Source organism: Scyliorhinus torazame, chromosome 7 (genome assembly GCF_047496885.1).
Source record: "Scyliorhinus torazame isolate Kashiwa2021f chromosome 7, sScyTor2.1, whole genome shotgun sequence".
NCBI lineage: Eukaryota > Metazoa > Chordata > Chondrichthyes > Carcharhiniformes > Scyliorhinidae > Scyliorhinus > Scyliorhinus torazame.
Genome location: NC_092713.1, coordinates 32,635,527 through 32,662,975, shown reverse-complemented (window position 1 = coordinate 32,662,975; position 27,449 = coordinate 32,635,527). Strand labels below are relative to the sequence as shown.

Genomic DNA, 27,449 nt, shown 5'->3' with positions numbered 1-27,449 from the left:
CTTGCTCGAGAAGGTAGAAGGGGAGCTCACTCGTTTGGAGAGTTTGGGTATTATCAGGCCCGTTCGTTTTGCTGACTGGGCAGCACCAATTGTACCTGTAATGAAGCCAGATGCCACAGTTCGCTTGTGTGGCGACTATAAACTTACAGTGAATACGACTTCCCGACTCGACCGATATCCAATGCCTCGCATAGAGGATCTCTACGCGAAGCTTGCAGGTGGACTCTCGTTCACAAAATTAGATATGAGCCACGCCTACCTGCAGTTGGAGCTGGACCCTGCCTCCTGACCATATGTAACGATTAATACACACCGGGGCCTGTATGAATATACACGGTTGCCCTTTGGAGTATCCTCTGCCTGCGCTATTTTTCAACGTGTTATGGAGGGCATTTTGAGAGGTTTACCACGTGTTGCTGTCTACTTAGATGACGTTTTGATTACAGGGACGTCGGAGCAGGAACATTTGGAAAATCTGGAGGCTGTCCTTAGGCGCCTTTCGGAGGCTGGAGTCCGTTTACATCGCACAAAGTGCGTATTTCAGGCAAAGGAAGTAGTCTACATAGGTTATCGGGTGGACTGTGAAGGTTTGCACCCCGTCGCAGAGAAGGTGCGTGCAATTCAACAGGCCCCCGCCCGACTGACACGTCGCATCTTCGTTCTTTTCTCGGTCTCGTAAACTATTACGGGAAGTTCCTCCCCAATCTGGCAACTACGCTGGCCCCTTTGCACCTTCTGCTAAAGAAAAGTCGCACCTGGGTTTGGGGTCAGCTGCAAGAAACCGTTTTCCGGCGGGTAAAGCAACAATTGTCGTCGTCTGGGTTACTAACCCACTATGATCCTGGAAAGCCTTTGCTCGTCACATGTGATGCATCCCCGTATGGTATTGGGGCCGTCCTGTCCCACAAGATGGAGAACGGGGTCGAGCGAACGATAGCTTTCTCCTCCCGCTCATTGACTGCAGCGGAGAAAAAGTACGCGCAGATAGAGAAGGAGGGCCTGGCAGTGGTTTTTGCGGTGAAACGCTTCCACCAGTACGTATACGGCCGACATTTCACTATCGTGACTGATCATAAGCCTCTGCTGGGACTTTTCAGAGAGGATAAGCCAATACCGCCCATTGCTTCCGCATGGATCCAGCGCTGGGCTTTGTTGCTTGCTGCATACGAGTATTCTCTGGAGCACAAGCCAGGTACGCAGATAGCAAATGCCGACGCACTAAGCCGATTGCCTTTATCGATCGGCCCCATGTTGACCCCCACGACCGGTGAGGTGGTTGCAACCCTAAATTTTATGGACACCTTGCCTGTCACGACATCACAGATCCGTGAGTGGACCCAGACGGAGCCAGTCCTGTCAAAGGTTCGGCACATAGTCCTGTATGGTGGGCAGCATAGACAGCTCCCAGGCGAGTTGCGGGCATTTTCCTCCAAGCTGTCAGAATTCAGCGTGGAAGACAGCATCCTCTTGTGGGGGACGCGTGTGATTGTCCCGGAAAAAGGCCAGGAGCTGATACTAACAGACTTGCACAATGGGCATCCAGGCGTGACCAAAATGAAAATGTTGGCCCGGAGTTATGTCTGGTGGCCAGGCCTCGACACCGACATTGAGAAGATGGCCCAAAACTGCTCCATTTGCCAGGAGCATCAGAAGCTTCCGCCGGCCGCGCGCGCCCCTACATCACTGGGAATGGTCAGGGCGGCCTTGGGCACGCTTGCATGCAGATTCCGCAGGCCCTTTTCAAGGATCCATGTTCCTTCTATTAATTGACGCCCAGTCTAAATGGCTAGAGGTGCATAAGATGCAGGGGACAACGTCCTGCGCAACAATTGAAAAGATGCATTTGTCGTTTAGTACGCATGGCCTCCCCGAGGTGCTGGTCACGGATAACGGCACTCTATTCATGAGTGAGGAGTTTGCGAGGTTCACAAAGATGAACGGCATACGCCATATCCGCACTGCCCCTTACCACCCGGCTTCAAATGGGTTGGCAGAGCGCGCAGTGCAGACATTCAAAAGAGGCCTAAAGAAGCAGTCTTCCGGATCAATGGACACGAGACTGGCTCGCTTTCTGTTTAGGACCACCCCCCATGCGGTGACTGGGCAGAACTCCTAATGGGCCGGAGACTTCGCACCCGCCTTAGTATGGTTTTCCCGGACACTGGCGCAAAAGTACGCCGCACACAAGAACGGCAGGGACAGGGATTTTCTCGGCATCGGCCGATTCGGCAGTTTGCGCCCGGTGACCCAGTGTTCGTTCGGAATTTTGCTGGTGGTGCCCAATGGGTTCCTGGTGTAATCTTTCGCCAAACGGGCCCTATATCTTACCAGGTGCAAGCCCAGGGTCGTCTCCAGCGCAAACATGTAGACCACGTTCGGTCCAGAAGACTATCCCCTCAAAAGATTCCCCACCCCCGGAGCTCATTTCTACAGCCGCAGAGACCAGAGACAAGGGAAGGTAGTCCTCACAATCTTCCATTGGTGCCTCACTCGAAGCCTGGGCAGGTCGTTACAGAACCGAATGGAGATAGAGACGCTGACATGACAGAGGCAGCAGACTCTGACTCCGAGATGGAGACACAGGATGCATCAGAGGGGGAATCCTCGGGTCCACGGGCCGTGGATGTACAACCGTTGCGCCGTTCATCACGGAAGCGCCGGTCTTCGTCTCGTTACACGCCGCCTGATCCAGCGCCGCGTGCAAATGGTGTCCGGCCTGCGGCAAAACGAGTCCGACACCCGCCTTCGCCAGGGTCTTCGGTGGATTCCTTGGACTTTGTGGGGGAGGGATGTTATAACCTGCCTACTTACCATTGGCTGGGGACTAATAAAAAACCCAACAATCCTGTGGGAGTATGAGCTTCCCCAATGAAGGGGGGGGGGGCAGAGATACCATTAGTAAACTCCTAGTATAAATAAAGCTGGCCAGTTTAGGAACCAGCAGGAAGGAGTGTGCAGCAAGGGAAGTTGCTGCTGTATATAGATATGTTATTGTAAATAAGTGTTATTACTTTGTATCCTTAAAACTCATGCTGGATTCTTCGTGGCCTTCACAAAACTAATCCAATCCAAACAAAGAACAAATAAATGTACAGCACAGGAACAGGCCCTTCGGCCCTCCAAGCCCGTGCCGACCATACTTCCCGACTAAACTACAATCTTCTACACTTCCTGGGTCCGTATCCTTCTATTCCCATCCTATTCATATATTTGTCAAGATGCCCCTTAAATGTCCCTATCCAATCCAATGTAAAAGATCCTATGGCACTGTTTAAGGAAGAGGACATTATGCCTGATGTCCATGCCAATGTCAGTAACATAGGAAAAACAGATGATCAGTTTTGTGTTTGTGTGAGCTTGCTGTGCACAAGCTGGACTGCATTTCCTACATTACAACAGTGACTATAATTTCAAAAGTACTTCAGTGGCTGTAAAGCACTTTGAGACGGTCGCTATATAAATGCACGTTATTTGTTTTTGCACAGCAGCTCAAGACCTAATTTCTGAGGCCAGTCGGGGTTCTCGTGTGATCCATCCATGCCAATGTTTAACGTGTGCGTAAGCGTTCCTTGCGCTGACTCACCTCACGGGGAGAATTTGTAGCTGCGGGTGGGGTGAGACCGTCTTTCGCTGCGTCGACGAACAAGTGGGTCCCCAGGGGAGGGGGGGGGGGGGGGGATAAATTGCGTCGGCTAACTGTACCGTATTGGCCGCTTTCCAGAAGCAGCTGCGCCTTTAACCAGAGAGTGAGAGTGAGTGGCCGGAGGAGCAAATAAATGACAACTTCAAACAAAACCGGCGGAGCGAGCGAGGGACAAATGAAGCCGGAACCACACGCGGGGTGGGCGGTGATGTGTGTGGGTTGGAGTCAGGCGGCTGCCAAGTGTTGGAAGGCGTGAGAGGGGGAAAGGGGGGGGGAGAGGCGGCGCTGGAGTGGATGCGGTCCATGCACCATGGCGAGGGGGCTGCTTTCCCGGGCCTCGCTCAGGAAGATCTGCGGCAGCCACTACTACATCCAGGTAAGATCGGGCCGGCTGTATCATTGCCAACCCCCCCCCCTCCATTCAACCCCGATGCGAAATCGGGGGGGGGGAGAGATGGAAGAGGGAAAAGGGAGAGAATTTTCCTTTTTAAAAAAAAAAAATTCAGCCGTTTTTTTTGTTGAAGATTTGAAAACGGGCAGCGGCCGGGCGGTTGCCACGTGACCCCGGCTCCCTCCTTCCCGCTGGAGGCTCGCGCGCTCCAGGGAGACCCCGGGAATCGGGCAATGAATGAACGGCCGTGGCGCAGCGCGGGGGGCATGGCCGGCTGCAGCCTCCACGCTCAGACCTGTACAACAATTCGCAATGTACACATTGCGTGCGTGCATTTAAAACATATTCTGTGCGCGTGTGTGCACAAATAAAATGTGTGTGCGCGCACAGCATCCCCCATCATCTACGTGAATTCGCATTTAAAATTGCTTCAACCCCCCCCCCCCCTGCATTCTGTTCCTCGCTTGTTTAAAGGTTAAAAGTAAACCCATCCTTTTTCGATGGTGCTCCTTCCCCCCCCCCTCCCTCCCCCCCCCCCCCCCCCCCCCCTCCCTCCCTCCCCGCTTAGAAGTCAGTATAAAAGGGCCAAACTAATGATTTATTCTCCCGCGACGGTCTTTGCAGTTACAATGCAGCACAGCCCATTTTATTTGGGGGGGGGGGGGGGGGGGGGGTACAGATGATCGATGTGAAATCAAAGCTACGAAAGTGGACTATTTTTTTTTTGCCGTAAAATTTGTGTTCGGTTCCCTTGAAAAGTGCACTTCGCTTTTCAAGCTTCATTCGGCGATTTGTTGGATACCAGATTATCCGAAAATGCGATGGCTTCCCCAAAAGAGGGGTTTAAAGTATTGCGCCACAGCTTTGTGAACCCTGAAGGGATGGCGCACTTGTACCGACGAAATGTTCGTTGAAAATAACAGGGGCTTAATGTAAACCTCGGTTAATAGATCGCGCGAATTTAATTTTCTGTCCGTTATTTGTAGAAAAATAGTCGAACGGGCAGGGCGCAGAATTAATGGTCGGCTTACTTTCTGCTTGTGCAATGATGGTGACCAGCACCAGTCTGAATCTGAAGAGAAGGACAGAACAGCCGACATCAGTTGACAGGATTGAACCCAGCACTTGGTTTGACGTCCACAATCCCCGTTGTCATGTGAACAGTCGGGGACACGCAGACTTGGTTGTGATGCAGCCCGAATTCCCCCATTAGGAGAGATTCCATCACTCTGGTCCCTTTCTGACTGAACCCTTCCCTCCTCCAGTTTACAAATACGTGCAGGTAATGGATGAGGATAGGATTGGGTTCAGCTAGACCATCCCGCTCCCACCTCCGGGTGGTGACATTAACAGTGGACTGACACATAAATAACGATCACTTGCTGTAAAGTGCTGGTACCAGTTGAATTGTATTCTGTTAAAGGTTGGCGCATTCACCAGAAGGGCAACGGATGCAAGTGACTGACTACACGGGTTTTAATCCTTTTTCTGAAACCTTTTAATAGTTTTTCTCTGTTTATCGGCTTACCTTGCATGACGTTTTATTTTTTTTCGGACACATGGATGGATAATGCTTGAAAAACAGGCACTTAACAATCATGGCTTGAACATCACCCAGCTCATTCAAGGCCCTGTTCTTCCACAGCTTCACCAGATTCCACCTGTCTAAGCACATCCATTCCTTTTTTTAACCTCTGGATTTGACTATTCCAACACTTTCCCGGTCCATCTCCCTTCTTACCCCCCTCATAAACTTGAGCTCATTCAAAACTTTGCCCATTTCCTACCAATTCGCCCATCGCCCCTGTGTTCACTGACCCACATTGGCATCTGTTCAAGCAACACCTCAATTTTAAAATTGCTTTCCTTGTTTGCAGATGTCGTATAGGTTTTGCCTCTCTCTCTAGATCTAACCTTCTCCCGTCTATGTTCTTTGCATTCTGGCCTCTTGCGTATTCCTGGTTTTAAGTCATTCCACCCTTTGTACCACGTAAAATAAAAGTTGTTGTTAATCATGAAGCTTAATTTCTAGAACCCTGAAAGAAAAAGACCATAGTGGCATTAATCCACTTGTGCTCTTGGAATTCCTTTATTTTCAGTATCTGACGTGTTAACTTTGTATACAAGTATTCATATAGTGCAATTTTCATTCTGATCACATTTCAGTAATCCAACAGGTAGCTGTTGGATTGAGCAGGTGGTATGAAATTCCACTGAGCCCTTTTAGTCATAGATTTTTCTTGTTCATTTTCCCTGCTACCTAATCTATTGGATGCAGATTGCGGGGAAGATGGTGGCAGAGTAGTAATGTCACTGAACTAGTAACCCAGAAGCACAAATAATGTTCTGGGGGACAAGTTCAAATACCACTAGAGCAGCTGGTGGGGTTTAAGTTCAATCAATAACTCTGGAATTGAAAGATAGCCTCAGTAATGGTGACCATGACAATGACCATCGATTTGTGATTTGAAAACCCATCTCCCTCGGAAAGACAGCCACATGCTGTCACGGCATAATTAAGGACCCCACGTACCCCGGACATGCTCTCTTCCACCTTCCATCAGTAAAAAGATACCAAAGTTTGAGGTCAGGTACAAACCTACTCGGGAACAGCTTCTTCCCTGCTGCCATCAGACTTTTGAATGGACCTACCTCGTATTAAGTTGATCTTTTCTACACACCCTAGCTATGACTGTAACATTACATTCTGCAGTTTCTCCTTCCTTCCCTATGTACGGTATGCGTGTCTGTACAGTCACTGTGTATACTAATACATGTGACAATAATAAATCAAATCATCTGGTTCACTAATGCCCTTTTGGGAAGGGAATCTGCTGCCCTTGCCCAACCTGGCTGACGTGATTCCAGACCCACAGCAATGTAGTTGAAACTTAACCTCCCTTGGAAATATGGCGAGCCACTCCGTTCAAGTAGAATTAGGGAGGGGCAACAAATGACCAGCAACACTATACTGTCACCACATTTTAACTTTGCTCTCATTGAAAGGTTGGGCAGGATTTTCCACATCCCGTGTGGCGTGTTTTGTAGCAGAGACGGCTGGCCAGTGGCAGGATCTTCTGGTCCCACTGCTGTCAATGGGATTTCCCATTGTTCAGACCCTCTGCCGCCAGGGAACCCACAGCAGGGGATGCTGTCGGTGGGACCGGAATATCCCGCCAGCAGGAACGACCAGAAAATCCCACCCGTTCACTTAGTGGGGATGGTGTAAAGAAATTTAAGAGTGACAAGAAAGCAAAATGAGGAGAAGCATTGACTATTTTTTAAATATAAATTTAGAAGTAACCAATTTTGTTTTCCAATTAAGGGGCAATTTAGCGTGGCCAATCCACCTAACCTGCACATCTTGGGGTTGTGGGGGTGAGGCCCACGCAGACACGTGGAGAATGTGCAAACTCCACACGGACAGTGACCCGGGGCCGGGATCAAACCTAGGTCCTCGGCGCTGTGAGGCAGCAGTGCTAACCACTGCGCCACCGTGCTGCCCTAAAACATTGACTATAGTAGGGTTAAAATAGAGAAGTGTTAGAATAAAGAAAAGGTTTGAGGATGAGAGCGTTAACTTTTAGTCACCAAGCTGTCATTGTATCTCATCCAAGAGCATAAAATATTTGCCTCATTCTGATTTTTTTCCCCCAAATTACACTCCAAAGAGACTAGGAGGAATATTATTACAGAACAATTGAACTTCATGTTTTAGGCACCCAAGTAAGATAAAAGCATAGCTGCATGCAAGATAACGTTTCTTCTACTCCCTTTGATCTGAAATTTGGAAGGTGCCCGACCCCACTGTGCTGATGTGACATTTCTTCTTCACTTAACCCCAGTTACTCTGTAGCCCTAAGTGTTTTGTGCGGTTGATATAGTCTACATGGACTTTAGTAAGACTTTTGACAAGGTCTCACATGGGAGGCTGATGAAGAAGTTAAGAACCCATGGGATCCAGTGCAGTTGGCAAGCTGGATCCAAAACTGACTTAGTGGTAGGAGACAGAGGGTGAATGTTGAAGGGTGTTTTGTGCCTGAAAGCCTGTGTCCATCCAGCGGTGTTCCGTAGGGATCGGTGCTGGATCCCTTGATGTTTGTAATATACATTAATAATCTGGATGTGGAGTGGAAAGGTCACCGCGGGGTCACCAAGGAAAATGGAGGCTGGAGCACCAGGGAAGGCCACACTGCTTACGGCTGAAGAAATAACTCGGGTGATGGCTGCGGAATTTGAAAAGCAGTTGGCGCAGATTGCGAAATGCATGGAGACGGCGAGGAAGGAGAGGAGGGAGGCTTTGAGTGTGCTGGTGGAGGAGGCGGTTTCCCCGGTGAGGACGGAGGTGGCGAGCGCAGTGGCGGAGGTGCGAGAGCAAGGGGAGGCGCTGAAGGAAGTGGAGGAGACTTTATTGCAGCACGGTGATCAACTTGCCTCGATGGGGAAAGAGATGCGGAAGGTGATGGATACTAACAAGGATCTGCGAGGAAAAATGGCAGACCTGGAAAACCGATTCAGGCGACAGAATTTGAGGATTGTGGGGCTGCCCGAAGGAGTTGAAGGACCGAAGCCGACTGAGTATTTTGCCGCGATGTTGGCAAAACTATTGGGGGAGGGGGAGGACCCCTCCCGATATGAACTGGATCGGGCTCATCGGTCGTGGAGGCCTGTACCAAAGGCGAGTGAGCCGCCAAGGGCAGTGACTCTGTGCTTCCGTAGGTACAGTGTGAAGGAGAAGGTCCTGAGCTGGGCCAAGCAGAAGCGGGTGGTGCAGTGGGCTGGAGCTGGTATACATGTATACCAGGACTTTACGGTGGACCTGGCAAGGAGGCGGGCTGCCTTCAACCGGGTGAAGAGGGCACTGTACATTAGCAAGGTGCAGTGCGGCATTGTATATCCAGCGAAGCTGAGGGTGACTTACAAGCTCAGGGACTTTTATTTTGGAACGGCGGAAGCAGCGGAAGAGTTTGCGAAAGCAGAAGGACTGTGGCAGAACTGACAAATTGAGGAATGGCCCTGTGCCGATGTAACCTCATGACTGTATTTTCTTCTTTTTTGTATCACTCCACCCCTACCAAAACCTCGCGGCTCACCGTGAAAAAGGTGATTCTGGAGTATACCCTGTAAATATGTGAGAAAAAGGAATACTCCCTTCCCCCTGGGTTCTTAAAGCACCACGGGTCCACCATCCCCATCATTTTCATGAATTCTCCCAGCTCCTTTGCCATCCATAGACCTGGAGCTCGACCTGTCCACCTTCGGCTCTTGAACACAATTAAAGTCTCCCATGATCCACTGGTGCATGGCTAAGTCCAAGATCACTGCCAGCAACCCTCTCATTAAACCTACATCGTCCCAATCCGGTGGGTATACATTCATTGGCATCCCGCTCACCATCACATTGGCATCCCGCTCACCATCACATATCTTATATCTTGTGATCTCTCTCTCTCTCTCTCTCTCTCTCTCTCTCTCTCTCTCTCTCTCTCTCTCTCTCTCTCTCTCTCTCTCTCTCTCTCTCTCTCTCTCTCTCTCTTCTCCCCAGTCCGGCCACCCCGCACAAGTCAAACCCCGCGTGAAACAACTGACCCACCCATCCCTTTTCTCAACCTAACCTGGTCCTTCATGCGGAGGTGAATCTCCTGCAGAAAGACCACCCCCGCCTTCAACCTCATGAGGTGTGTGAAAACCCGAGATCTTTTCACCGGTCCATTGAGCTCTTGCACATTCCACATTATAAGCCTTGCTGGGGTTTACACCTCCAATCCCCTCTACTGTCCGCCGTAGTCTCCTATCAGCTCTGCCCCTCTAATTTCGCCCTGTGCCGAGCTCATCCAAGATAGCCCCCTGCGCTCCTGTCCATGCTTCTCCTCCAGCCTCGCCCCGTCGCATCTCAGTCCCCATCCCCTCGGCCATCTTTCGCCGTCATCGCCCCCCCCCCCTCCCCTCCCCCACCTCACCTCCGTTCACCAGCGTGGCAAATCCTGCCCAAGGGTTCCTCGTACTGATCCCACCTTCAATGGCAGGGGGGCTGGTGGGGGAGGGGTGGGGGGACAGCAGATGGTGGGGGGAGGAGTCCCCTTACAAAAGTATCACCTCTGTTCGCCATTGTCAATCTAACACTTGGGAGGGGGGGAAAAGAGGGGAGGGGGGGGCAAGTCCCCTTACAAACGTTTCACGCCTGCTCCCCATTGCCGCCCCAGCAAGAAAGGAAAAAGCGTCCACTTGGGAGGAAAACGAAGAAAAAAAAACACTCTACTCGTTTCTTCCGTTGGTCTAAAGTGCTGGCGCCTCCGTCTGCCAGTAAAGTTCAGTTCTCCCCCAGTTTGGGATCTTTAATAAAGTCATTGGCTGCTTCTGGAGTCTCAAAATAGTATTCCCAGCCCTCCATAAGTCTCCACAGTTTTGCCGGGTACAACATCCCAAACCTGATCTGCTGTCGCTATAGCACCGCCTTGGCCCTGTTGAATCCAGCACGCTGTTTTGCCAGTTCAGCTCCAGTGTTCGGAATTGTTCCCCTCCCATTCACAGTTCAGCATTTCCCTGGCCCACTGCAGGATCTTCTCTTTCCACGAACTTGTGGAATCTTACGAGCGCTGCCCACGGTGACACCCTAGCTCTTGGCTTCTGGCTCTTCACCTGTGTGCTTTATCCACCTCTGGAGCTTTGTCCAGCACCCTTTCCGCACCAGCCCTGCCAGCATCCTCGAGACGTGCCTCGTGGCACTCGTGCCTTCCACTTCTTCAGGCAGGCTGATGATGCGCAGGTTCTGCCTTCTCAACCTATTCTCTTGCTCTTCCACCTTTGCTCTCAGCGTCTTGCAACGGTCTCCTAAAAGCCCCACCTCTGCCTCCAATGCCACCATCCGATTGTTGTGGTCCGACATCACCCTCTCCATCTCTTGGATCTGTGGCCCCTGTACCTCCAAACACTTTTCAACCCTTTCCATCGAGCCCTTGAGGGTTGCCACAGCCCCTTCGATAGCTTTCGATCTGTCCTCCTGCATCTCTTTCCTTTGTTGACGGAACTCTTCCCTGATGAAAGCCATCAACTGTTCCATCAGGGGCTTTCCAACCTTTGCTGGTCCATCTCTCTCCCTCTCCCCCTCCCCTCTGCCATCTTTCCAATAGCTGCTGAGCCACAGGTCTTTTCCAACTCCTTGGCCAGGTCTTTCACCTTCTGCCGGGTTTGGTAACCAGCAGACATGCCACACCCGGAGGAACGGGAGGGATCGTCTCCTCCAACCTTCAGCTACACTTTTCCGTCGAGGCTTCTCCCGTTTTTGGGTAAAGGAGCTCTTTTCTATGCCTTCGAGCAGGGGCTGCCGTGTGTGCAACCACTCACATCAAGGCCACCACCGGAAGTGAACTATAATGATTTCAATTGCTACGTAAGCCTAAATATTAACTCTCTTAATCCCTATGATTTTTTTTGCTGTTCATGGTGCCTAAAGCAGCCCAACAGAGATTTTATATAGGATTTCTTTGCAATGAGATCTTAAAATTTGGATATTTTTAAAAAGGAGAGTACTCTTCATCGAGTTGATTCAACAAGGAGTCAGAGCTATTATGTCCATGAATCCACACCAATTCTTTGCAGAGACCCTCTTCATGGTCTCTTTTGAAAAGAGCATCATGGAGTAGTTGGAAGATATTACATGAAATGTCTGCTTCTGGGGAATGGCAGTTCAAATTAAAAATACTGCAGACATGGGGAAGGATGGAGGGGTTCTACAATTCATCGGCGTTATTCATTATGCACTTTCAAGAATTGGATTACATCGAACATTGGGGAGGGGGGCTGTATGTATTAATGGTGACCATGCGTGATTCCTGATTCCTTTGCGTTATTTGTTTATGTTAACATGCGGGCTGTTGTTTGGGGGTTTGGTGGGAGGATGGGGTTGTTGTTGATGTGGGGATTGACATTGTATTCGTTACTGCTTATTGTTTATTGTTGGTGGCTGTAAATTTGGGAGAAAATGTGAAAAAGAATAAAAAAAAATACTGCAGAAGGATGGGAATTTGAAATAAAATCAGAAAATGTTAGAAATATGTAGCACCTCGGTCAGCAAGCCTCGAAATATAGTCCAAGTTTACAAACTATTCGGAACTGAGAAAAGAGACGAAGAAGCATGTACAAAATCATGAAAGTCCAATTATGAAAAGGGATCACAGATATAAAAAAAATGAGCACGGTAGTGAGAGATGTATGGAATGATCCACCATTCTATGCTTTCACATCAGAAATGTTTTTTGAAATATGATTGGAGGAAGCAGAAGGAGAGATGCCATTTAATGTACAAATATCGTTCTTCTACTAGTATTTTGTTAAAGAAACTTGCACAAGGCATTGCAGGGTTAAAGAATGCATAGAACAGAATCCCTCGAGTGCAGAAGGAGGCCATTCGGCTGATTGAGTCTGCACCGACCCTCTGAAAGAGCACCCTATCTCAGCTCACCCTACCCCCGCAACCCCACCCATCCTTGGGCACTAATATTTAGCATGGCAAATCCATCTAACCTGCACATCTTTGGACTGTGGGAGGAAACCCATGCAGACACTCGGAGTGTGTGCAGACTCCACACTAGTCACCCGAGGCTGGAATTGAACCTGTGTCCCTGGCCCGTGCCGCCCTAAGTCATGGTTTCATAGATAGAATTTATAGTGCAAACAGGCATTCAAGTCTGTATGGCCCTTTGAAAGAGCACCCTACATAATTCCATGCCTCCACCATAACTCTTTTGGACACTAAGGGACAATTTATCACCAATTCACCTAACCTGGACTGAGGGAAGAAACCAGACCACCCAGAGGAAACCCATGCAGACACTAGGAGAAAGTGCAAACTCCACAGTCACCCGAGGCAGGAATTGAACCCGGGTCCTGGAGCTATGAAGCAGCAGTGCTAACCATGTGCCACCATGCTGCCTCATATCTCACCAGGTGAAACATGGGCAAGGAAACCTGTTGATTAGTACGTACCATAGTTCATATCTCCCCATAGCTGATGAATCGGTACTCCCCCATGTTGAACATCACTTGGAGGAAGCAAAAGAGGGTGGCAAAGGCAAAGAATGTACTTTTGGATGGGGGCTTCAATGCTCATCACCAAAAGTGGATCAGGTGTACCACCAGAGGGTCCTAAAGGACATAGCTGCTAAACTGAGACTGCAGCAGGTGGTGAGAGAATCAACAAGAGGGGAAAACATAATTGCCCTCGTCCTCATCAACTGCAGATGCATCTGTTCATGACAGTATTTCTTGGAGTGGCCAACGCTTAGTCCTTGTGAAGAGGGAGCTTCATCTTCACATTGAGGATACCCTCCTTCGTGTTGTGTGGCACTACCACCATACTAAATGGGATAGAAAGGATCAAGCAACTCGAGGCTGGGCATCCATGAGGCACTGTGGGCTGTTAGCAGCAGCAGAATTGCACTCAACCACAATCTACAACTCATGGCCTGGCATAACCCCCACTCTACCATTACCCCCAAGCCAGGGGATCAATCCTGGTTCAATGAAGAGTGCAGATGGGCATACCTAAAAATGACATGTCAACCTAATGAAGCTACAACACAGGACTATTTGCATGCAAAATAGCAGAAGCAGCAAGTGATGGACAGAGCTAAGCGATCCCACAACCAAGGATCAGATCTAAGCTCTGCGTTCCTGCCATATCCAGCTGTGAATGGTGGTGAACACTGGAAGGGGAAAGCTCCACAAATATCCCCATCTTCAATGATGGAGGAACCCAGCACATCTGTGCAAAAGATGAGGCTGAAAGATTTGTAGCAATCTTCAGTCAGAGATGCTGAGTAGATGATCCATTTTCAGCCTTCTCATGAGATCTTGAGCATCTCTGTCTTTAACCAAGTCGATTCACTCCACGTAATATCAAGAAACGGCTGAAGGCACTGGATACTGCAAAGGCTATGGGCCCTTACAATAGTCCTAAAGACTTGTGTTCCAGAACATGCTGTGCCCCTGGACGAGCTGTTCCAGTCCAGTTACAACACTGGCATTTACCCGGCAATGTGGAAAATTGCCCAAGTATGTCCTGTACACTGAAAGCAGGACAATTACCTTCAAATGTTTTTAAAATGGAATACCCACAACGGAAGGATTATGTGGTTGTGGAAAAAGACTTGCATTTATATAGCGCTTAAGAGCACCAGTCTCAAAGCACGTTATGGCCAATTAAGTACTTTTTGAAATGCAGTCACTGTTTTAATGCAGGAAGTGTGTCAGCCAATTTTGCACACAGCAAACTCCCAATGTGACAGTAACTGGATCTGGTCCAAATCTTCTGATTATCCAGTACAACAAAGTCTGGGTTTATGTCTATTGTCTGTCGGGGCCTTGCAGATGCCCTGGTGTAAGTACACACTGCAATTATTCGAGAAGTAGAAACTTCCAATAGGCTGTTTCGCACTGACCTGGACACTAGGTGAAAGTCTCTTAGTGACAGAGACTTGGTCAAGATATGAGCTACTTACCTGGATACGTATATTGGAAATGTTATGCTGGTTGATACCTGGTATAACTGTGATTGGACTGCAAATGAGTTAAGCTCCACTACAAACTACTTCCCTTCCACCACTCCCCCCAACACACGCTTCCCGAACCCGACCGATCACTGACTAACTCACCCACTTGAGACCTTTAAAAACTTGTGATTAAAAGCAATTTGCTTCTCCTGCCCTGATTGATCTTTGTTTCCTTGCAGAAGCTGTGCTGATCCGTCACTGCTGCAGCCAGGATTTGAAGAAAAAGTGCAAAAATGTTGGGGTGCAGTAAACTTTGCAGACAGGAGCAATGCGCCCAGCATTGCTGCTTATCAGCAGATTAGGGCCAACCTTTTTTTTGATCAGGGCACAAGGGAGAATTCCTGCTCTTCGTCAAAATAGTACAGTACAATAGGATCTTTTTTACATCTCATCCAGTGCTGCAAGTCCTCGGGTGTACTGGATTTTCAGTCTTGCTTGATGTGCTCCAGTCCCAGAGTAACCTTGCGACTGAGAGACCCGTGTGTTACCAACTGAGCCATAACTAAGATTCAGTAGGATGATGCTAGGAATGAGATGTCTTAATTTTGAAGTAAAATTTGAACACTCTTTTAAGGAGGGAGGAAAAGGAGTGAGGGGGTTTAAGGGTTTTTTCCAAATTCTGCAAGGTTTCTAAAGGGTAAACTGAAAATATAATTTCAATTGGCAGTTTGGTTGCAAGGTGACACAGATTTTAGATTATAACTACAAGATTGAAGTGATGGTTAGAAGAAATGTTTTCAAATGCAAAGATTATTAGAACAGTCAACGTTTTTATTGAGACAAAGACTGCAATATATAATTTGAAATGGACAAGTACTGGAAAAGGAAAATTTGAAATGATAAACTAGAAAGAGTTCAGAAAACATTTACTAGGATGCTACCTGGACTTGACTTGATGGTTTGAGTTACGAGAGGCTGGATAGCTAAATTGCCCCCAAACTGGAAAATAATAATTGAGTATTTTAGGTGGGGCTACGGGGTTATGGGGATGGGGTGGGAGCTTGGGTCTAAGTAAAGTGCTCTCTCTAAGAGTTGGTGCAGACTTGATGGGCCGAATGGCCTTATTCTTCACTGTAGGGATTCTGATTCAGTGAAAGAATTTTGGGGGCAAACTGAAGTTATGCTCTAGGTGCCCTCTCCAGTAAAGGCTAAACCTGGAACCTAATGTTTACATATTTAGTATCTTTTATTGACATACACACACATTACAAGCATGCACTTCCTAACACAACCAGCACAGTCAATTCCTTTACTGCATAATGCTCCTGTAATTTTATAATAAGCCCTTGCAATTTAAATACAATATGAGTGTAATGTTTATTGTTCCATCAACATCACTATTAACAAATTATCTGGTCATTGTCACATTATTTATGAGAGCTTACTGTGTGAAAACTGGCTACTGCAGCTTCAGTAGTATGTTGTTGACCATGAAGTGCTTTGGGACATCCAGAGGTGCCTGGGAAAAAGTTCTGACTCCACAGAATTCCTACAGTGCAGAAGGAGGCTATTCAACCCACCAGGTCGACACCATCGTCCGAAAGAGCACTCTAACTAGGCCCAGCCCCACCCTATTCCTGTAACCCTGCACATTGACCATGGTCAATCCATCCAATCTGCACATATTTGGACTGTGGGAGGAAACTGGTGCACTGGAGGAAACCAACACTGACCAGGGAGAACATGCAAATTCCACACAGTCACCCAAGGCCAGAATCTAACCTGGATCCCTGGCACTGTGAGGCAGCAGTGCCACCATGCTGTCCAAATGTAGTTTGTTACAACGTCTGTAGAGATCAATAACTTTTAACTGGAAGATTCTATTTCTTTTTAATAGCTAAAAGGATGGTATGACTTTCACGTTTTAAGGCATGTATTGTAATCAAAGACTCAAACACTATTGACTAATCACAGTCTTTATAGAAATCCTTTCCATTTCCATAGCACTGAATCATATAGGCCCTGAATCCAGGTAGTGAAGCCTGAGGTCCCAACTCTTTTCATTTTTGAACTAAACAGACAGCTATCATAGAATTTACAGTGCAGAAGGAGGCCAATTGGCCCATCGCGTTTGCGCCGGCTCTTGGAAAGAGCACCCTACCCAAGGTCAACACCTCCACCCTATCTCCATAACCCAGTAACCCCACCCAACACTAAGGGCAATTTTGGACACTAAGGGCAATTTATCATGGCCAATCCACCTAACCTGCACATCTTTGGACTGTGGGAGGAAACCGGAGCACCCGGAGGAAACCCACGCACACACTGGGAGGATGTGCAGACTCTGCACAGACAGTGGCCCAAGCTGGAATCGAACCTGGGACCCTGGAGCTGTGAAGCAATTGTGCTATCCACAATGCTACCGTGCTGCCCTATTAACAACCCAAGACTTTTCTGGGACTTTGAAGCCTTGCAGTATCCATTGTTGGCATGCAGGATTATATTGTCTCCTAGTGGAAACATCTTGTACTTTCTTCCCAGTAGAACAATTGGACTCCTCTTTAATTTCTAACAATCAAAGCACCCAGGTTTGCTCTCTGGCAGACCTACGAGCAGGTCACATGACCCCTTTCATTTTTACCTTGAATTAATGACATAGTTTATTTTGTTGATCTACATATTGTTATATGCAACCAGAAACTCATCAGAACTAAACTCCACCACAGTGGAAATGACTTTCAACTCCGGACACCATGGGAACTAATATTCATTTCTGTGGTTCTTGTACTGGAGAACTCCTTTCCTTTTCTATGTCCTCCTTCCTCTCTCTCTCTTTCTCTCTTTACCACCCCCCACCCCATTTACTGTGTGTGCACATAATCTTTCTCCCCCACCCCTTTTACTGTGTGTGCACATAGTGGGACATTGTAGAGTCTGGGTTTCTGAATGAGAAATAAATTTACCCTTCTGAGTTAATCAAAATGAGTTTGCTGCGGATTCACGTGCCAAACGACGGATTGGGAAACTACAGCATACTTCAAAATTAATTCAAAACATTTCTGCTTACAGATTGTTGGTAAGGCAATAGGTGCAGTTTGCCTGGGAAATTGTTTGGTTGGGTAAATGAAATCTGATATTGAGAAAATACATTCCAGTCTTGGTGTTTCCTTTACTCTGTGGGATTGCAATTATAGACACTAATGTAGTATTCATTGTCTACTTGTGTACCATTTTGTATATTAACTCTTTGTAATTTCCTAGAGCATGACTAATAAAGTACCTAGAGGGTAATACATTGGGGAGCATCATATTATAAAATATTGCGGTGAGGTACTGTACATAATTAATTGCACAATGCCAACTATAGTAGTAGAGTTTATTCTTTAATCCACCTGTGCACCAGCATGCAAAATGTTGGTATTTGACATCAGATGTGTGCGTGTAAAATTAAAAAATGCACCAATTGTGATGGACATATGAAAGTGAAATTTTGGAAAGGGGAACTGACGGGATAAATAAAAAGAAACTTTTTGCTAGTTGGGAAATCTAGGACTGGGAGACACAAGTGTTAGATTGAGGAGTGTTATATGCAAGTTTAGAGGTATAAATTTGCCATTCTCTGGGCAGCACAGTGGAGCAGTGGGTTAGCCCTGTTGCCTCACGGTGCCAGGTTCGATCCCGGCTCTGGGTCAATGTCTGTGTGGAGTTTGCACATTCTCCCCGTGTTTGCGAGAGTTTCGCGCGCCCCCCCCCCCCCCCCCCCCCCCCCCCCCCAACCCAAAGATGTGCAAGGTAGGTGGATTGAACACGCTAAATTGCCCCTTAATTGGAAAGAAAATGAATTGGGTACACTAAATTTAGGGAAAAAAAGAAATTTGCCATTCTCTTCTGCAAATAGTAGTTGATGTTAGATCACTTGTTAATTATAAATGAGATTGGTTTACAAAAATCAATCAAAGATATTAAGGAAAATGTGGCTTGGACAGGTACTGAGTTATGTCATTGGCTAGCCATGATTGAATTGTATAGTGGAACGATCTAATCCTGGGCGGGATTCTCCCATTCGGCGGCAGAGTGTCCATGCCGTCGGAAACGCCGTCGCGTTTCATGACAACGTGAATGGCCACTAGGAGTACCGATTCTGGTCCCTAGAGGGGGCCAGCACGGCGCTGGAGGGGTTCACGCCGCTCCAGCCTCTCATCCCGCGTGAACTGTACACCGTGGGATCCACGCATGCGCAGTGGCGCCGGCATCAACGAGGACATGCGCAGTGGCACCGGCGCCAACCCGGCATGCACGGTGGCCTCCCTCAACGCCCCGGCGCAACATGGCGCGGGAGTTCAGGGGCCCGCACGTAAGAAATTGGCCCGGGGAGTGAGAGGCCGGCCCGCAGATTGCGGGGCAGGCCCCATCGGAGTTCACAATATGCTTGTTCTTGTACTACCTTGTCAAGTGTTTCATCAGTATTCAGTAGATCAAATGAGCCCAATGAAAATGATACTTGTTCTCCCATTGAAACTCCTTGAGAGTTGACAATTGGTCATTAACTTGGAGGATATATTAGCACTTGTGGTTCAGTCACGTTTAGCTTCTAGCATTTGGATGCAAACTTGAAAGACTTGGCAGAAACTCTTCGAGCCTGCCAAGTGTTTGATACTCTTGGATCTAATCGTGTTTATTCAAATCGTGACCATGATTTTAGTATCAGAATTCTTAACATAGAAAAGATCAATGTCCTTTACTGCTACAATCAAATCCAAGGCAATGAGGGCAGAACTGAAAATGGCAAACGGCTGCTCCCTGTTTTAAATTTTATATTTGCTGTCCAAAATCGAATGCTACCCGGCTGATAAATCTAATTTCTTACATCAGCTGTATTCTGTTGTTGGCTCTTTGCATTAAATCAGTGAACCCTGTTTCTAATGAAAGCTTTGAGTTTGTTTCACTATCCATTTAGCTTTACCGAACAATGGCTAAAACTTAGCTACAACGTACTTTGGGGCGACTTGAGCACTCAGTTATTTTTGTTCTTCTCTCTGTGTTTTTTGTTCTTCACTATTATGAACAAACTGCTAAACTATTGCAACAATCTACAGTGTCCTTTAGAAATCTAGATACTGGATAAATGCTGAATCCAAATACAGTCCACTGCATGTTTCTAAAGGCAATCTGCAATATCTGACTTGTATTACCAGACATTCTCCACATCTCTCCAAGGACATATGGATTTTTGAAAAAATGTTGGTTCAAACCAAGGTCTAGATGTGAAATATTAAGCAGGCCTTTCTTCCTCCACCGATTTGTTGTCTGATACAAGTGTTTCCAGCAAATTCTCTTGTTTTATGTTGGCTTTCACAATGGATTGAAAATAAGCGAATCAAATAAAAGTTCAGCTTAGGGTGGGAGGTCGAGGGGGGATTTGAGGGAAAAACCTTTTGACCCAGAGGGTGCTGACGGTCTGGAACACACTGCCCTGGGAGGGTGGTAAAGGTGGGATGCCTCCCATCCTTTAAAAAGTACCTGGATGAGTACTTGGCACACCATAACATTCAAGGCTATGTGGGCCAAGTGCTGGCAAGTGGGATTGGTGGGCATGTCAAGGCCTTTCATGCAGCGGTGCAGATTCGATGGGCCGAAGGGCTTCGTCTGCACTATCTGTCATTCTATTTACTATTGTGCTCAATATATCCAAAGAGCTTCAAGTTAGATAATGGAGAGGGGTTTGCTGTAAGTAAGTGAAAATAAATGGCCCTGCAACTATCTCCTGCTGTCACATTTCCAGCTGGCCTCATCAAGCACATACAGTATTTTGCAGGCAAGTGGGATCCTGTCAGATGGTTACGTGAGTTAGACTGTCAGACGATGCTGCATGCTTATTTTCCTGGTGAAGTGTTTAATCAACACCACCACCAAAACCCGATATTAAAAGACTTATTTATTGCGAGAACTCTTCCTGTTGATTCCATTAGTTCCTATTTCTTTTATTTTGTCTTTATCGTTTTGGTCCATGGATCGTTAATGGAGACATACCTTTAAGTTGAGCAGAGGAAGAAATGTTAAGTGTTACAGAGTTTTGCATTTTGGGCAGAAGAACCCAGACATTAGGGCACCCAAGAGATTGGAGGGGTTTAATTCGATTGGTTGGCTGATGGCCAATAGATTGGCCAAGGAGAGTATTCTGTCCTCCATCCGACAGCTGTGTGTCTCTCTCTCTCTCTCTCTCTCTCTCTCTCTCTCTCTCTCTCTCTCTCTCCTCTCTGCTGCCTACTATCTGCACGCAGAAGTTTGTAGACTCCGAAAGAATCTGTCTCAAATGCTGGCTGCCTGCTATTTCTGAGTCCATAGTGAAAACCATTACAACCTGAAAACAAAGGTCACATCCATCTGAAAGCCTAGACTGAAGAAATAACTGGAAGATTTCCATCTGAAACCTGGTCAAATGGAGTTGGAATTGACCGCTCACTGGCCTAGGGTGTTGTAACAATTTGTATGGCTGTAACTGGACTTCAAAGTGAGTAAGTGATGATTATATACTTTTTAAGATGTTAGTGCTATATGAATGGAACTTTACCTTTCTTTCTCCCTTGATATCCAAAATCACCTTTCTTGAAACAGTGCAGCATGTGAAATGCTGTTTCAGTTGCTGCAATAAATCCTTGTTTGGCATGAAGTTTTAATCTCTCGCACAATCCTGTATTTGTTCCCTGTACGTTTTAAATGCTGACTTTGTGCTTGTGGAGAGGCGTTTATCTAGAATCTTTGGAGAAAAAAAGGAAGTTATATAATAATTTACATTTGCATTGTCCTTCTATAGTGAAACCTACCAAGCTATTTTAGAAAAGGAGGGGTGGATTAACACAGAATTGGGAGAGGAAGATAGTGGAGGTGACTGCAGTTGCAGTTCAAGGAGGTTTTGTTTAGACTTTTGAAGATGTTGTGAGGTGAAAAGGCGTAGGATTGTGATGTTTCAAGGCTGTGCCATCAATAATCAAAGAGTGATTGTCACAGACCTGAAATTAACTCTGTTGCTCTCCCCATAGATGCCTGGTGAGTATTCCCGGCATGTTTCCACCTTTGACCAAGTTTTCGGTTTTCTGTTCTGTCCTGGTATTCCAAATGTGGCTCAGTGTCAATTTTTCTTTGCTAGTGCTCCTGTGGAGAGTCTTGGGACATTTTACTATGTTAGAGGTGTTACTTAAATGCAAGCTGTTCTTGTATTACACACTGGATAATAGGCTTGTGGAACCAGAAGGAAGACACAATTGAGTCATAGTATAAGTGGTTCAAGGCTCAATTGGATAGCTTTCTGGGAAAAGGAAATGGTTAAACAAGGGATTGAATCTATCAACGGTCAGATTTGTTGAGCTCAATGGCCTTTTCCTTGCCAACCTTGTGTCCCTGATTGCAAAAGAGCAGCACAGATGAAATATCTTGATTACACTGTAACAACCATCCTCTTAACTGAGCAGGATTTGGTTGAAGCTACCTAATGAAAGGTGAATTGTGGCAACTGAAATTATTTGTTTTTCTTCTGAAATGTGTTGAAATATGCTTGAACGGTAATAATTTTATCTTGGAGTATGTTCTACTTGCATATGTTTTGACAACGCCTGGTACAAAATTTAGTTTTTAATTTTAACATTAAGGTAGGCACAAGATATCCATTCTAATCACACAATTGGTCCATTTAAACAAAGGGTCACCATGTACCCTGACTTTGCGAACAAAATCTACATGAACTGAAGCAACAAAAGACTACTGTAACCTATAAGCAGTAACCTGCTCGTCGATATTCAGTTTTGTGTTCTGTCAGGGCCATTTAATCATTACAACATTTGGACAAACGAGCAGGTGAGCTAAGAATGACTGCCATTGATGTGAAAGCAGCATTTGGCAGTAGAGAGTCTGAGCCAAATTGGAAGTCAATGGAAATCGGTGGGACGAAAGTTTCCACTGGTTGGTGTCATACCTAACTCAAAAGATGATTGGTTGTCAGAGGCCAATCACCTCAGCCCTAGGACATCTACAGGAGTATCTTTAGTTGCTTCCCTCCCTCGTAAGGTTGTAAGTGGCGATGTTCACTATGAAATGTTCAGTTCCATTTGAGGCTCCTCAAATACTGATGCAGCAAGATCTGATAAGTGGCAAGTAACATGCATGCCATACAAGTGCCGGGCAAGGATCATCTCCAACAAGACTGAATCCAAATCTCCACATGACATTCAAAACTTGTTACTGTAGCTGAATTACCCACCATCAACACCCTGGAGGTTACCGTTGACCATAAACTGAACTGGGCTGGGGACATAAAAATGCTGGCTGCAAGATTCCACAATGCCTGTCCATTATCTGCAAGGCACAAGTCAGGAATCTGATGGAGTACTCTCCGCTTTTCTGGTTGAGTGCAGATCTAGCCACACTCTGCACCATCCAGCACAAAGCCGTTTGATGGCACTTCACCCACCACCATAAAAAATAAATTCACTCCCACGACCACCTGTGAACTGTGACAACAATGTGTACCATCTACAAGATGCACTGCAACAACCTGCCAAAGCTTCTTGAGCATCTTCCAAGCTCCTGACCTCTTATTGTCTAGAAGGACAAAAGGCAGCAGGCAAATGGGAACATCAGTAACAGCAAGTTCCCCCAAGCTACAAACTATCCTGACTTGGAACCATGCCTCCACTGTGGCTGGGGCAAAAAAACTGGAACTCACAGCATTGTGGCTGCACTGACAACACATGGAAGGAAACTCGCCACCACTGTTCTTCAGGGCATTTCGCAATGGGCAATAAATGCTTGGTGACGCTCCAGTCTAAGGAATGATTTTTAAAAAACACTGCATTTCTTAGCTACATTTGCTTTGTGCATTTGCTACTATTCTAGATTTAAGGTGAGGTGAAGTTGCAAGTGGGATCAGCACTGAAATAATTAAATTCTTCGATAGTTCCTGCACCACTGGATTAGGAAAGAAATGTGCAAACTTAGAATATTACAAAATATAAGGATGAATACCTATTCTGACGTTTCGCATAATTACCCCAGGTGTTCAGCGTAGACCTCTCCCTCAGGAGATCGAACCTGTGATTTTAGTGTCCCAAGATTAGCTAGATTGTACATGATCTGTAGTAGGCTTAATAGATTCAATTTCCTTAATTTTCCAAGCGTTATGTCCTCCTGTGGGAGGGATACGGTTTTGCTTTTCACAATAGATAAATGACTGCATCCCCAAGTGAAACCATGTCAAAACTGGTCAGTCAATGTGGTTTTAAAAATAGAAACAGGAACTTTGCTCCAAATGCTGTAACATGTTTTGCTTCAGCTTCACTTGCATAGTTTATCACTTGAACAGCAAGAATGTTCTGCAGTTTCATAAGAGCATGGAGTCGCCATTCGGTCCATTGTGTCATTGCTGGCCCTCTGGAAGAGCAGCAATTGACTGCCTCGATTGATCCTGCCTCCACTGCACTCTTGGGCAGTGTCCAGATCCTAATTACTCACCTGCATTTTTAAAACCGTTTCCCTCGCGTGCCCATTGTTTCTTTTGCTAGTTACCTTAAATCTGTGCCCTTTTGTTCCTGCTCCATCCAACAGTGGAAACATGTTTCAGATGCCTCATGGTTTCTGAACCCTCTATCAGACCTCCTCTCCTATTTACCTTGCGATTTTAAAAAAAAATTTAAAAAAAAATTTTTTTTTTGTGGTGAACATGTCACTTATTGCAGGTACTGTATTATTCGGTGATGCTCTTTCTTTTCTAGCCATTTTATTTACTTTAGACTATAGCAAATCTAGACTTGGGCTACTTTAATGTAAGTTTAAATGGGTTATCCAGAAACCAAAATTATGTGGAATCCAAAATGCAATTGGCACGGACGGTTTTGTATAAAGGGTACTGGACCTGTAATCATTCTTGGAACTGAGCAAGCTTTTAAAAAAATAAATTTAGAGTACCCAATTCTTTTTTCTAATTAAGGGGCAATTTAGCATGGCCATTCAGCTTGACCCTTTAACTGCACTCTTATTTGAAGTTTTTAACTTTCCGTTGATCTTTGTTATGTTCGGGGAGTGGCCCTTTCTTTGCTTTGTCCCTCAGTTTCTTTCCTTTCTTCTGTTTTGTTGGTGGACCTCAAAAGAGTGGCCAATTCACCTACCCTGCACATCTTTGGGATGTGGGGGTGAGACCCATGCAGACACTGGGAGAATGTACAAACTCCACAGTGACCCCGGGCCAGGATCGAACCTGGATCCTCGGTGCCGCGAGGCAGCAGTGCTAACCACTGCGCCACCAAGCCGCTCCTCCAATATGGTGCTTTTAACCGTGATTCAGTGGTTGCACTTTCGACATTTTTTAAGTTCGAAAGTTGTAGGTTCAAGCCTCACTGGAAGACTTCAGGCCCACATTTCACTGCAGTGTTAAAGTAATGTTGCAATGCTGGTGATGCCATATTTTGGATGAGATGTTGAGCTGAGGTCCCATCTACCCTCTTGAATGGACATAAAAGATTCCATGACTCTGTTCAGAAAAGAGCAGGGGGGCTTTACTGATGAAAATGCCGATATTTATTCCTAAACCAACCCTCCTAGTCAGTTATCTCTTAGTTATTTCTGGAATTGTTTGCTGTGTTTCTTTGTATTTCAACAATGAGAACAAGAGAAAAACACGCCTTTTGCTTGTAAAGTGGTTCTGGATATGCTGCAGTAGTGGCTGAAGTGGCATGAACTCTGGGTGCTCTGTCCCTCCCCCCCTCCAAACGCCGTGTGGGAGAATCGCTGGGGGGGCCGCGCCACGCTGCCCCGACCCCCGCACACGATTCTCCCACCCCCCCGGAAACTAGCCGCATGCGTAAGACGTTCCCTTGCGCATGCGCAGGATGGCGCGGCCCAACTGTGCATGTGCAGGATTGGGCTGCCCCAACTGTGCATGCGTGGGTTGGTGCGGCGCCCATTTGGCACCGCGTAAGGATGCTGGAGCGGCGTGCACCCCTATGGGGGCCAGAATAGGTCGTGCCCGGGCCCTGTTCGCGCCGTCGTGAAACGCAACGGCGTTCACGACGGCGCAAACACATGGCCTCCATATCGGAGAATCGCCCCCTCTATTTATGTCTCTCTCCCCTTCTGTCCATCTTCCTCACTTTTTATAGCAGAAATATTCACACTCTTCTTACACACTTTTCCAGTGTACCGGTACTCATTAAATAAGCTGCTGCGTAACCAAGATAACCTTGAGGGAATATTCAAGGGGGGGGGGGGGGGGGGGGGGGGGGGGAGCTAATTAACTAAAGCTAAGGCAAAATGAAGAAGGGACAAAAATATAATTCGAGTAAAAATGGAGGATATCACCAATCAAAGGTTGAAATCTTTTATTGTCACAAGTAGGCTTATATTAACACTGCAATGAAGTCATTGTAAAAAGCTCCTAGTCGCCACATTCCGGCACCTGTTCAGTTGCCGTTGTGAAGAATTTGAAGAATTTATACTTCTAGTTTTATTTATTTTTTTAAACAAAAATATTTTTGCTGCTTTACTTCCATCGTGCTTTTTCATTGTAATCCAAGTTTAAACTGTTAGGAAAACGAGGACAGTTTTATGAGATTTATATTTGCATTGGTAAACAGTAGAAATAAGGTATGGATTTAAGTGGGTTTAATTTAATGTTTCTGTGCCTGGAAGGATAAAACCTGTAGTTAGGTTCATGCTGGTCAAAGGTGTTTGTATGTGTGGGAGTTGGTTAAGTTCCAACTCTGTTTCTATATTGCTCACAGAGGGCTACGGCGTGTAGAATAAATCAAATGCATAAGCATGTGGGGGTTGCTTAGCAATTGGGGCCTTGTACGGTAGAGAAGCTTTAAGTTAATTAAGTTTTAATTTAGTTAATTTAAAAAATAATTTAAGTACCCCGATTTTGTTTTTCTAATTAAGGGGCAGTTTAGCGTGGCCAATTCACCTAATCTACACATCTTTGAATTGTGGGGGTGAAACCCACACAAACATGGGAAGAATGTGCAAACTCCACAGGGACAGTGACCCAGAGCTGTGGTCAAACCTGGGACCCTCGGCGCCGTGAGGCATCCGTGCTATCCACTGCGCCACCGTGCTGCCCCTTAATTTAGCTTGTTTGATTGCAGTTGGAGATACATAGTGAGAGAGAAGGCACCTCTGCTAGAAGCAGTTTGTATAGAAGGCTAGAGAGGGAATATCGTTCTCCGCTTTGCCAGACAAAAAGACATGCCATGGAGTAATCAGTGCAGACACCTGAACAGCAGCTAGTTAAAGAAACTGTGTCCAAGAAGTCTGCAGTTAAGTGAACAGAGACCAGGGGCACCCTGGTGGCGCAGTGATTAGCATTGCTGTCTCACGCGCCGAGGTCCCAGGTTCGATCCCGGCTCTGGGTCACTGTCTGTGTGGAGTTTGCACATTCTCCCCGTGTTTGCGTGTGTTTCGCCCCCCCACAATTCCAAGATGTTCAGGGTAAGTGGATTGGCCATACTAAATTGCCCCTTAATTGGAAAAAATGAATTGGGTACTCTAAACATTTTTTTTAAAGTGAACAGAGACCAGGGTATTGTTTAAAAGAATTTAAGGAAGAGTAAACCAAGTGTTCTGAGTTAGAGAGACAATCACAGTAACCAGATGTAAAGTGGGACAACACCCTATAAAGGTAAAACAAACATCTGATGCCATTTTGCCAGCAGTCAAGACAGAAATCATATAGGCGTTGGTGTGAAGTCCTGGACTGGTTTCGCTGTTAAAAGTGGAGCAGAAACATTGTTTAAAAGCATCGTTTGGAAAACCTCGTCTGGATTTCAGAATGCAAGTAGCTAAGGGAAAGCATACTTCATTTAAAAGAACATTTTAAGTGTGTTCTTGGGAGCGGAGTTTGGGAACTCACGTGGCAATCATCTTGGGGGGGGCGGGGGGG

At 46.4% G+C, this 27,449-nt stretch overlaps 1 protein-coding gene across 2 annotated transcripts in view; it reads left to right on the top strand.

The window, feature by feature from the left end:
* Positions 1–3,669: 3,669 nt before the first annotated feature.
* The window catches only part of LOC140426120 (divergent protein kinase domain 1A-like), an 85,631-nt gene continuing 61,851 nt past the window's right edge, over positions 3,670–27,449 (top strand). The window contains exons 1-2 of one of the 2 annotated variants that reach the window (XM_072510498.1): positions 3,670–4,019; positions 14,764–14,825. In XM_072510498.1, coding sequence (XP_072366599.1) covers positions 3,938–4,019; positions 14,764–14,825 — 144 coding nt within the window. In that variant the 5' untranslated portion in view covers positions 3,670–3,937. The remainder of the gene's footprint in view (positions 4,020–14,763; positions 14,826–27,449) is intronic. The other variant, XM_072510499.1, reaches the window with a different exon arrangement.